Source organism: Prionailurus bengalensis, chromosome D2 (assembly GCF_016509475.1).
Source record: "Prionailurus bengalensis isolate Pbe53 chromosome D2, Fcat_Pben_1.1_paternal_pri, whole genome shotgun sequence".
In the NCBI taxonomy this organism is placed as follows: domain Eukaryota; kingdom Metazoa; phylum Chordata; class Mammalia; order Carnivora; family Felidae; genus Prionailurus; species Prionailurus bengalensis.
This window is the reverse complement of record NC_057351.1, coordinates 62,166,944-62,179,618: the sequence shown is the minus strand read 5'-3', so window position 1 is coordinate 62,179,618 and position 12,675 is coordinate 62,166,944. Positions and strand designations below refer to the sequence as shown.

General features: G+C 40.6%; 1 protein-coding gene across 1 annotated transcript in view; it reads right to left on the bottom strand.

Moving 5' to 3' along the window:
* The window catches only part of CFAP58 (cilia and flagella associated protein 58), a 107,446-nt gene that overhangs the window by 47,004 nt on the left and 47,767 nt on the right, over nucleotides 1–12,675 (bottom strand). Inside the window, exons 12-15 of the mRNA XM_043597459.1 lie at nucleotides 12,279–12,419; nucleotides 10,798–11,021; nucleotides 6,284–6,395; nucleotides 3,936–4,040 (exon numbers count right to left, since the gene is read on the bottom strand). Coding sequence (XP_043453394.1) covers nucleotides 3,936–4,040; nucleotides 6,284–6,395; nucleotides 10,798–11,021; nucleotides 12,279–12,419 — 582 coding nt within the window. The remainder of the gene's footprint in view (nucleotides 1–3,935; nucleotides 4,041–6,283; nucleotides 6,396–10,797; nucleotides 11,022–12,278; nucleotides 12,420–12,675) is intronic.

Genomic DNA, 12,675 nt, shown 5'->3' with positions numbered 1-12,675 from the left:
AGAAGTAACCAGCAGAGGGAAAAAAGAGGGGATAAAGAAAACTCAATCCAATAGAAAGCAGGAACAGACCTTTTTCAAACCAAAAAAATAATAATAATAATCAGGGTAAATAATAGAAAATAAGTAGGTAGAAATAAACCTAAAATTATCAATAATTATCTGGATTAAATGTACCAATCAAAAGACAAATATAGTAAAACTTTGGATTGTAACTTGTTCTGCTAGTATTCCACAAATTTAAAACTTTTAATTTTAACTTGATAAACAAGTGATGTCTTGCAATGTGAGCAGTATGTGACACCGAATGTCACATGATCACAATGGTTCTTCTGAGCCAATGGCTCTTCTCTCTCCCTCTCTCTCTCTCTCTCTCTCTCTGCAGGATTGTGGGTGATCATCTCCCATACTCAGATGCTCAGTCTTAGGCTGTGGTGTTTTTCCAAAATCAGTGATTTTTCAAAATATTGGAAGGTGCCCACAACTGGCACTAGTGTATTTTTTGCCACTTCAAAGCACCTATGGACAGTCCTTTGCTTGTCCATCCAAGAGTAAGCTTAGGAATGCTTTCTTCATTCTATGTCAGGCTTCCAGCACATAGAGCCCCTTTCCTCTGCTGCCTTATTGCCAGTTACGTTAAATACAGTATATGACAAGAGTTTATTAATACTGTACTATTGTTGACATTCGTGTAAGTGTGTATACGATGGCCCCCATGCAGAAAAAGATTCCATTGAGCCAACAGTGATTCCGTTAGTGATAGTGAAAGTTGTCCTACACAATAACCCTCCTCTCTCTTGTTTCCCTCACACCAGCCACGAAGGCTTTCAAAGTTAAGTGCGGGTTAATTTATTTTTCTTTATATTATGTATTTTCATTATTATTTTATATTATATTACAGTATTGTAATCATTTTTATATGAATATTTTTGGGTTGTAGAATGAATCATCTGTGTTTCCATTATTTCTTATGGGGAAATTTGCTTTGATATACGAGTGCTTTGGGTTATAAGCATGTTTCCAGAACGAATTATGCTCCAAGGTTTTACTGTAGAGCAGATTCAATTTTTTTAATTACAAGAGGGGCCCCTGGGTAGCTCAGTCAGTTAAGCGCGGGACTTCAGCTTAGGTCACGATTCCACATTCATGGGTTCAAGCCTCACATCGGGCTCTATGTTGACAGTTCAGAGCCTGGAGCCTGCTTCAGATTCTTTGTCTCCCTCTCTCTCTGCCCCTCCTCCGCTCCCACTCACTCTCTTGCACTCTCTCTCTCAAAAACACATAAACATTTAAAAAAATGTTTTTTAATTACAAGAGACTCACCTAAAATATAAAGACACCAAAAGTTTAAAAGTATAGAGACCGTATGCACAAACACCCCAGGTAGAGCTAAATTAATATCAGACAATTCTTTAAGTAAAAGTATTAAGGATTGAGGAAGGTTCTTCCACAATATTAAAGGAACAATTCACCAGGGAGCAATAACAATTGCAACCTTTTACTCAACTTATGAACATAATGTAAAATATACTTAAAGCAAAGAAAAAAAGTGAGAAATAGACAAATCTCTAAACTTTCTTTCATTGATTATGCAGCCAAAAAAAATTAGGAAAGATACAGATCTGGACAATGCAATTAAGAAGGCTGATCTGGGGAGCCTGGGTGGCTCAGTTGGTTGGGCATCCAGCTTCAGCTCAGGTCATGATCTCACGGTTTGTGAGTTCGAGCCCTGTGTCAGGCTCTCTGCTGACAGCTCGGAGCCTGGAGCCTGTTTAGGATTCTGTGTCTCCTTCTCTCTCTGCTCCTCCCCTGCTCGTGCTCTGTCTCTCTCTCTCAAAAATAAATAAATAAACATTTAAAAAATAAAAAAATAAAAAGAAGGCTGATCTGATAAACATCATAGAGACTCCTGAATCTTGAACCTTTAGAGAGTACATCACCCTTTCAAGCACATAGGCTTCAGTTACAAAAACTGACCACCTTAGCTGGTCACAAAAGCAAGTTTCAACAAATTCCAAAGAATCAGTAGAATACAGACCACAATGCAAAAAGAGTGAGAAATCAGTAACTAAAAGATAGCTTAACTGTATGTATATCTGGAAATTTAAAGTTGTACTTTTTATTACCATAGGAGGAATAGTGTCTACTTTTTAAGACTACTCTCGAAGGAGAAATAATTCTGAAATAATTCTGAAAACAGAAAATATTTAGAACTAAATGAAAATGAAAATTCTGTATCTCAAAACCTGTGGGGAGGAACTCAAGAAATCATTTAGAAGACGTATTATAGCTGTAAATGCTTCTAATAGAAAAGTAGATTTAACATTAGCGAGCTGAGCATCAGTCTTCAGAAGGTAGAAAAAGAACAGAATAAATTCAAAGCCCATAGAAGGAAAGAAATAATAAAATTAGAGCAGTCAATGAAATACGAAACAAGCTTACAACACAGAGGTTTGGCAAACACAAAATCTTCTTTTTAAAGCCAACAAGGCAGTAATGAGAGAGGCAAAGTAATGCAGTGGTAGAAAGTGTGGGCTCTGGAGGTGATTGTCTAGTTTGAGTCCCCACTTTGCCACTTCCCGGTTGTGTGGCCTTGGGACGGGACTGTGGCTTCACAAAGCTTAGAGCCCGGACTGCCTGCCAGACCCCAGTGCCTATGCACTAAGTGGTTACCCTCACAACGGGATTTCTAAGTTGTATACTCTAATGAGAGTATCTTCCTCCCATAATGAAATTCAGTATTATTGCCCCCATTTAACAGATGGAGAAACTGAGGTTTGGAGAATTTATGTAAGTCTCCCAAGTCATGTGATACAAAGCACTGGAGCTGATTCAAGACCAGATCTTTCTGACTCCAAAGTCTCATCTATAAGAAAGAGGACTGTCTCCCATGGGCCACTCAGCATAGCTATGTTCTGGAAAGCTACTTACCATATACCCAACTTCAGGGAAAATGTCTTTTTTAAGGTAAAGTGTAAAAGAGAAGGGGCAAACACCCCTTGCTCACGTACAGAAGTTCCTGCTCTTACTAATGGTAACCCAGCAGTTAAGATTACAGGCTTTGGAATTAGAAATAATAAGAATAATTGCCAATGTCCATTAGACATTATGTGCCAAGCAGAATACTATGCTCTTTCCGTCTTCACAATGTCCCTTTCCACAGGTTCTGTTATTGTCCCATAATAACAGAATCCCAGGTTAAGAATCCCAGGTGCAGAGAGGTTACCCTCATGCAGCTGCAAATTGGCAAAGACAGGATTCAACTCAGTCCACCAAACACCGGAGCTAACATTCTTGTCCACACTGAATTCTGGGAGCCCGGCTTCCTCATCTGCTGATTGGGGGTGATAAGACCCACTCCCACGCCCCCAAACTGTGAAAAGGAACCGAGACCAGTAGGGAAAGCCACCCGCACGGTATTTGGCATGGTGGTGATAATGGTGGTGACGGCTTATTCTCGCAAAGACACAGGCCTGAAAGGATGCTACCATTCCTGATTGCTCCAGAATAACTGATTGCATACAATTCACAAAAAGAAGTCTTTCCTTCCAGTGCATCTCACAAATCTTCAAGAGGACAGATCATCTGCGCTCTATGTGAAAGCTTATTTTCAAAATCAAAATCATAGCATTTTCCATTATATGAAGATATAAAGAAAAGTATTTAAAAGAATCTGACAAATAAAACTGTAGAGAAGTGAGGGATAAAAGCTCACATTACCCAACTTAATTTTCCAGAATTCTTGAAATATCAGTGATGGCAGCATAAAAGAGCAATTAATCATGTTGTTTGTTCTCTGTGTGTGAGTCACTGTTGCCATCTACAGTTTAAAATGGGGCATGCAATGCTGCCAGCTAGCAAATTCGAAAAACAGTCCTGGAGATGGTGATGCCCAGAAAACATGCTTGCTCAGTGAGTACAGAAAACGAAAGTACTACCTGCAGGAGCAGCTCTTTTTCAACCACCTCCTCTGTCTTGCTGATGAGACGCTTCTGCAGGGTATGAATTTTCTGTATCAGCTCATAGGTACTGGGGTCACTGGCCTGTTCAAAGGGAACAAAATAAAGCAGCTGAGCTATCATTAGTTCAAAGCACTGAGGTCCCTGTGTAAAGTAATTATTGTTTTGTTAAAATTTATTGCAAACCTGCAGACCCAACTCAGAGAGAATTAGAACCAAAAAACTAAGAAAGCATAACAGATGGCAACGGCCATCAAAAAAGATTGAAGCTTGGCTAATGTCTTATCTACTGGCTCTAGCTAGCCAATAAGTGGACAGCAAATATGCTTATTCCACCAGTGGGATAATACTAATAATAACAATAATGATAGCTACCGTGCATTTTACCTGATTCTTTGCCACCGTTCAGACACCATGCTAAGTGCTTTTTGTACAGTATCAAATTTTAGGCACATGACAGTCCTAAGAGACAGTATTAGTCTTCCCCTTTTACAGATAAGGGAAATGAGGCTCAGAGGATTAAGTCATTTACCCATACCAGTGAGGGTCAGAGCTGGATTCAAGCCCAGACATGCCTGGCTCTAAAGCCTGTGGTTCTTCATTACTATGTTCTGAGGCTTTTCTTCCTATGCCCTCTGTTTCCAAATGAATGACACAGGGTTCCCTAATGTATTCAAACTCAGGATTCTCCTTTGGTAATTGCCAACAAGAAGATTCATTATAGCCTAAGATGGGGAAGGTTTCTAGGACGTAGACTTCTGCTAATCATTGGCAGCAAAACACGACCAGGGCATTTAGCTCTCAAATGGGGTTATCAATCTGTAAAGGTTTGATGCACCTTTGAATTGTACAAATTCGAACAAACTCTACAATTATAAATTGATAATCTGTCCTCTCGACTTTGAGCCAAAGCTCTGCTTTCAACTGTACTGACATTTTGAATTAATCTAGCAGCTAAATATTTTCATCTGCCTCCCCAATATTTTCTAATTTTTAAATAGAAATTGACATGGAATTGGAAACTTTAAAGATCTGCTTGAAAACACATGGAATAAACTAATGTGACAGTAAATGAATTTTAAGTCTTTAGCTCTACTTCCCCAGACACATCCATATTATTGTTAGTTTAGTAAATGACACCACTCTTGGCATTTAAAGAGGAATAAATGAGGGTCGAGAAGAGGTGGGAAGAAAACATTTCACTGACTTTGACTTTGCTTAAGAAATACTAAGCAGTGCCAACTGATATCCACAAACTGGGACTAGATTTGGCACACATTCATCTGGCAAGACTAGATGTTGTTAAAATTCAGGCCTCATGTTTACCTAACAATTTATAATGCATTATCTTTAATGGTTTCTTCATTAAAAGGAAAAAAAATAGAAATGAAAACCAAAAACTGACTTGGCTGATTGCTCTTTCTTACATCGTGTACTTGTATCCTTCCCAAACCCTAATTGTTCGTGTAGCCCAAGCCCCTCCTGGCACCCACGTGGCTGGGCACAACCATCAGAGATGGCCGTCTTTCCTTGAATAAAGCAGAGCTTGTCTTTAACTGTTATCTGCAGGGCTGGTGGGAACATCTATCAGGAAATCATAAAATAAAATATGAGGTTTGTTATCCGTCACCTGAGAGTGAGACTTCGGCTATGTCCCCAGATCCTAAGAGAAAGGGTTTGGCTAACACAATGCTAGTCCTTCAAAAGAAAAAAAAAAAAAAAAAAAAAAGAGGCCTTATTTCCTGCAGGAAATCAAAGAATGCAAAGACCAACTGAAAGACAGCATAGACGCTTGTGGCCAATATAGCTAAAGGCAATTACCAATCCAAGACAGGCAGCCTCAGGATAACTGGTTGACCAAAACTACTTTAACAAGAAAAATGTCAATTGGTGAGGCAAGTTCACATCTTTCCCTGCGTTTTCTTTAAACAGAAGGGATTTTGACCAAGACTTTTTTTTTTTTTTTTTTTTTTTTTTGAGATAGGGTCGGGGAAAGAGGGAGAAGGGGAGAGAGAGAATCTTAAGCAGACTCCATGTTCAGTGCAGAGGCTGACACAACACTAGATTCCACGACCCCCAGGATCAAGAGCTGAGTGTTCAACTGACTGAGCCACACAGACCCCCTTGTCCAAGACTTTTTAAACAAAACCCAAGTAAACTATCTGGGTTTGGAACAACCAAACTGACATTCGATCCAGCCTTACATGTTAGGTAACAATTTGCATAGGATTAAATAAAACCAAGCTTCTTACTGTGCTTTAGCTAGGACACCGTGCAGGGCAGAAGAAGAGATTCGGGGAAGAGAGGAAAGCTCTGCCAGGTGTTACCTGAAGCTTCCTCCATCTGTGCACGTTCATGGGGTTCTCCAGTTCCTCCTCCAGGGCTCGGCATCGCGTCCTCTCCTTCAAGAATTCTCTTTGCATGTGAAAAAACTCCTGCCTAAAAAAGATGAACTTTCTTTTGCAGAGAAATTCTCCTCCCATTTGAAAATCATGTCTTTATGTGGCTATCTACACACTACATCTTACATAAAAAGTTGGAATGAGGGAGACTTCTGTGAACCAAGACCAGCCCCCAATCTGAGCCAGACACAGATGTTACCAATCCCTACAGAGAGCAGACTCCAGCTTTCTCTTTAATGAAAGGACCAGAGCTTCAGAATCATGATTCTGAATACCCAAGGAATTTAGAAGTGTATGGAAAGAACAGGGAGGAAGTAAATTATGAGAATTTTAATATACCTTTCAATGCTTCTAAATATCTCCATATAAAGAACAATATATCTTTTATGTTCTGCTTCAAAATACAGCACCTGACTGCAAGACACTGAGGCTCCGGTGTTAACCTGACACCAATCAGGGTGGTGCATTGTACCCGCCTGCACCCTGGAATCACCTGGGAGAGCCTTACAACCTACCTTTGCCTAGCCCAAATCCCACAGGGATTCTGCCTTAATTCATCTAGCATGTTACTTGGGTTTCATAGTTGTTGTTGTGGGTTTTTTTTATTTTTTTAGTGTTTATTTATTTTTGAGAGACAGAGACAGAGTGCAAGCAGGGGAGGAGCATAGAGAGGGAGATACAGAATCCAAAGCAGGCTCCAAGCTGGCAACACAGAGTCCGACGCGGGGCTCGAACCTACGAACCATGAGATCATGGCCTGAGCCAGTCAGACGCTTAACTGACTGAGCCACCCAGGCACCCAGGTTTCATAGGTTTTAAAGTCCTCCTGGTAATTCTAAGGTACAGCCAGGATTGAGAAACACCGAGTTGGGAGCGATATTTTATTTCATGTTCCACAACTACACAGATGGCTGCAACGGTCCTGAAGAGCTAGCTCTGGCTCAAACCTACTTCTCCAAACTGCGGAAATCTCCAGCTAATAGGTACTGTGCGATAGCCATTCGCAGTACCCTGTGAGCTGGCTGCCACCCTATTGAACAAGACGCTTTGCTGGGGGGCGGAGAAGAAGCAAACACTCACACTGATACGGGCAACAAGGATATTATTATCTGTCCTCGTCTGCTGTGGGTGTGCAGATTACTAATACCAAGCCATCTCTTTTACTTAATTGTTTCATTTAAACCAATAATACAACTTCCCCTCATTAGCAAGACAAACCATTAGAATTAACTGCACGATGTTCACTCAACAGGGAGCTCAGAACAAGCTGCTTAGAATTAAAAGCATATTTTTAACACTTCGATTATCTAGAGCGCCGTCAGACAGGAGGGCAGGAGTATTAGCTACTGTCACTGACAGCTTATTTTGTACTAGACCCTGTGCTAGGCACATTGTGTTTGTTTCCGTGTTTAAGTTTAGCTACAAGCCTAAAGCTCAGAGAAGTGTGATGATTTGCCCAAGGTCACACAGCTTGTGGGTGGCAAGTCTGAGATTGGAATTCATGCCTGCTTGCCTCCAATATCCTTCCTAAGTTGTCCTCCCATTGAAAAGAAAAATAAAATCTATTACCAACAAACCAGTCATACTGACAAGGAATGGGTAGAATTTGGTCCTTTGTGTATATAACAAAAATAACTCATGGCTGGCAAGTTTAGTGATGATCTTTGAGATCATTCAATAGCTACTTAGAATGAATCCATTTGTCTTCGAAATGTCAATGGTTGGTATCTCTGGTTAGTAAACTTATGAGTGATTTTCTAATCCTTTCTTTATATTTTTTCTTCATTTCCCACATTTTCTACAATGAATTTGTACTACTTTCATCACCTGAAATACGAGCGACTCTAAAAAAAATAATAAAAAGTATTGATCCATCCTGGATAGTGGCAACTTCTCTTGCTATTCCTGAATATATTCACTGCATCTAAATATCAAAACTATCTTCTAACTTAATTCATTTAAGAAGCAGATGCAAACCGTGTCCTTGTCCCAAGGTGGTCAAGGATACTGTTCATCTACAAGTCTGGGGGGAATAGGGATAGCTACTGAAACAACACCAGTCCTCTTATTTGGTTTCCTGCAATTGCCTATATAAAACATGGTGATGTTTTCCCAAAGGGGAAGTAGATCTTGTATAATGTAAGATTTAAGGCAAGAAGAAGGCACACTAAGCTAAAGTAAAAGCTGCGGAAGATAAATCAAGAGTGAGACATAAAATTTGGCTGCCTTCTAAGGAAACAGAGTTTTTCAAATCGTGATAAAATTAAATTTTTCTCTTCTTTTCATTCTGTATATAATTCCAAGAAAAAAGATGTGCAAATGTTCCCAGGACCGAATGTAAATGTTGCTGATCCATTGCTTGCACACTGCCTTCTTTTTTTTTTTTTTTTTTTTTTTTTTTTTTTTTTTAATTTTTTTTTCAACGTTTATTTATTTTGGGGACAGAGAGAGACAGAGCATGAACGGGGGAGGGGCAGAAAGAGAGGGAGACACAGAATCGGAAACAGGCTCCAGGCTCTGAGCCATCAGCCCAGAGCCCGACGCGGGGCTCGAACTCCTGGACCGCGAGATCGTGACCTGGCTGAAGTCGGACGCTTAACCGACTGCGCCACCCAGGCGCCCCAACACACTGCCTTCTTAAAGGAAGTCTAAACACCTCATTGGGGGAAATTATTTTCTGCATTGTAACTAGTTTGTCTGTGGTCTGTTTTCAAATTTCTTTTTTTTTTTAAATCCAGAATACATGGCACAAAAACAGACACATAGACCAATGGAATAGAATAGAAACCCCAGAACTAGACCCACAAACGTATGGCCAACTCATCTTTGACAAAGCAGGAAAGAACATCCAATGGAAAAAAGACAGCCTCTTTAACAAATGGTGCTGGGAGAACTGGACAGCAACATGCAGAAGGTTGAAACTAGACCACTTTCTCACACCATTCACAAAAATAAACTCAAAATGGATAAAGGACCTAAATGTGAGACAGGAAACCATCAAAACCTTAGAGGAGAAAGCAGGAAAAGACCTCTCTGACCTCAGCCGTAGCAATCTCTTACTCGACACATCCCCAAAGGCAAGGGAATTAAAAGCAAAAGTGAATTACTGGGACCTTATGAAGATAAAAAGCTTCTGCACAGCAAAGGAAACAACCAACAAAACTAAAAGGCAACCAACAGAATGGGAAAAGATATTCGCAAATGACATATCGGACAAAGGGCTAGTATCCAAAATCTATAAAGAGCTCACCAAACCACACCCGAAAAACAAATAACCCAGTGAAGAAATGGGCAGAAAACATGAATAGACACTTCTCTAAAGAAGACATCCGGATGGCCAACAGGCACATGAAAAGATGTTCAGCATCGCTCCTTATCAGGGAAATACAAATCAAAACCACACTCAGGTATCACCTCACGCCAGTCAGAGTGGCCAAAATGAACAAATCAGGAGACTATAGATGCTGGAGAGGATGTGGAGAAACGGGAACCCTCTTGCACTGTTGGTGGGAATGCAAATTGGTGCAGCCGCTCTGGAAAGCAGTGTGGAGGTTCCTCAGAAAATTAAAAATAGACCTACCCTATGACCCAGCAATAGCACTGCTAGGAATTTATCCAAGGGATACAGGAGTACTGATGCATAGGGCCACTTGTACCCCAATGTTCATAGCAGCACTCTCAACAATAGCCAAATTATGGAAAGAACCTAAATGTCCATCAACTGATGAATGGATCAAGAAATTGTGGTTTATATACACAATGGAATATTACGTGGCAATGAGAAAAAAATGAAATATGGCCTTTTGTAGCAACGTGGATGGAACTGGAGAGTGTGATGCTAAGTGAAATAAGCCATACAGAGAAAGACAGATACCATATGGTTTCACTCTTATGTGGATCCTGAGAAACTTAACAGGAATCCATGGGGGAGGGGAAGGAAAAAAAAAAGGGGGGGGTTAGAGTGGGAGAGAGCTAAAGCATAAGAGACTGTTAAAAACTGAGAACAAACTGAGGGTTGATGGGGGGTGGGAGGGAGGGGAGGGTGGGTGATGGGTATTGAGGAGGGCACCTTTTGGGATGAGCACTGGGTGTTGTATGGAAACCAATTGGTCAATAAATTTCATATATATATAAATAAATAAATAAATAAATAAATAAATAAATAAATCCAGAATACATTTCTAAAAAAATCTTTTTGCCCTCACTTATATTTCCCTGAGAGGAAATGAGTCCATTCTTTTGTGACATAGAATGGGCACAACATAGATTCTGAATTACGGAAAAGTTGTTCTCATTATTTGTTAATAATTTCATCATATAAAAAATTATTTTGTACAACTTGAGAAAGACTTTCCATGACACACAAGCATGAACATAAGGTCATTTCAGGAGCTCCCCTCAGGCTACTGTGCCCTCAGCTCTGAAAGGTCTTCTATTACCTGAGTTCATCAACATTTGCCACACTCCTGGCAAGAATCCCCTTTTCCCGGCGAAGTTTCTTAATCTCAAGTTTGAGAATTCTCATGTCCTCCACCTTCTGGTTGTACTGGCTCTCGCCTTTATTCAGCACGGACTGTTGGATCTTGATCTTCTCATAGAGCAAAGCCAATTCGTCATTGCGCCGGACAAGCTGAGACCCGAGAATATCTCTCTCGCTGATGACCTAGAAAAATCAGGAAAGGCATGGCTGTCAGGGAACAAAAAGTCTCACTTTACATTATGGCAGCCTCTTTCATTCTGTCAAAGATGCCTCAAATGCCCCTGTATGCTAGGTACCCAGTGGGCAGGGCACTGGAAAGACCCTGCTAGACAGTCAACACTGAGCTCCTTCCATGCATTTGCAGTCCCTTTGGAAAGAGAAAGGGTACGACAAATCATCAATCATCATCATCATCATCATCCAATAATTCTTGGTCCATCAGTTTGGTTTTTTCCCAACCCATTATTTTATAAATATTAAATTTTTAAGTGTATTTGTTTATTTTGACAGAGAGAGAAAGAGAGAGAGAGAGAGAGAGAGAGAGAGAGAGAACGCACGTGTGCACACATGAATGGGGGAGGGGCAGAAAGAGAGGGATAAAAAGAATCCCAAACAGGCTCTGCATTGTCAGTGAAGAGCCCAACTCAGGGCTCAAACTCGCAAACCATGAGATCAATACCTGAGCCAAAATCAAGAGTCAGATGCTTAACTGACTGAGCCACCCAGGCGCCCCTATAAATGTTAAAATTTGAATGACTTAATGATGGGCTAGCTCTTACCAGTTTCCACCACTCCTTACTGTCTTACACCGGCAACTTCTTTTTTCACTCTCCCAAATCTCTGAAAGCTTATTTAAGTTTCTTTCTTTTTTTTTTTTCTGTTTATTTATTTTGAGAGAGAGAAAGAACGAGTTGGGGAGGGGCAGAGACAGAGAGGCAGAGAGAGAATCCCAAGCAGACTTCTCTGAGTTGTCAGTGCAAAGCCCAACCCAGGGCCCTATCTCACAAACTGTGAGATCATGACCAAGTCAAAATCAAGAGTCAGATGGTTAACTGATTAAGCCACCCAGGTGCCTCTGACAGTATGTAAGTTTCTAACCCCCCTAATTATGCATTTGAGTTTCTAGCCCTGGAATTATGCCATTTTTAATTACCATTATATGTGAGCATTTATATTATACTAGAATGTAAACTCCCTGAGAATAAGGACCTTATTTTCTTGTTGGTCAGTGTACCCCCAGTGCCTGGAGGACAGTAAATGCTCATAAATATGACTTGAATAATGAACAAATATTTTATAATTAATCAACAGAAGACGGATCTTCTGCTGCTGCTGTTCTTCCAATAAATAGAATGTAAGAGCATAAAGAATGAGGATTCATGAAAAGCTGAATCACACAGTTGTGCTTGCTGATGAGGTCTGGTGAGGAGATGTTCCTACCTGGTCTAATTCCTTCTTCTGTCTCAGCCTCTCCCCATCGGCCTCAGCAATGATCCGCAGGAGCTTTCTCTCCTCCACTTCCTGCTTTTCAATGAAGTGCTTGGTCTCCAGAGCTTGTTGTCTGAGCTTCTGCAGCTCGGCCTGACAAAGAGCGAAAGGTACAGACAAAGTTCACTCTGTGGCAATACCAGCCTGGACTGCAGGGCCCAGGATCAGATGTAGAGTTGTTCTTCTTATACTTTCCTCTGATGTTTTGCTTAATATGGCCTGATCACTCTCACAAGCAAAACAAGCTTCACACACACACACACACACACACACACACAGGCCTGTAAAGAAACAGCAGTGAACATTACAGTGGTCATGTTTATTCTATGAGTTGTGCCCTTGAGGGATT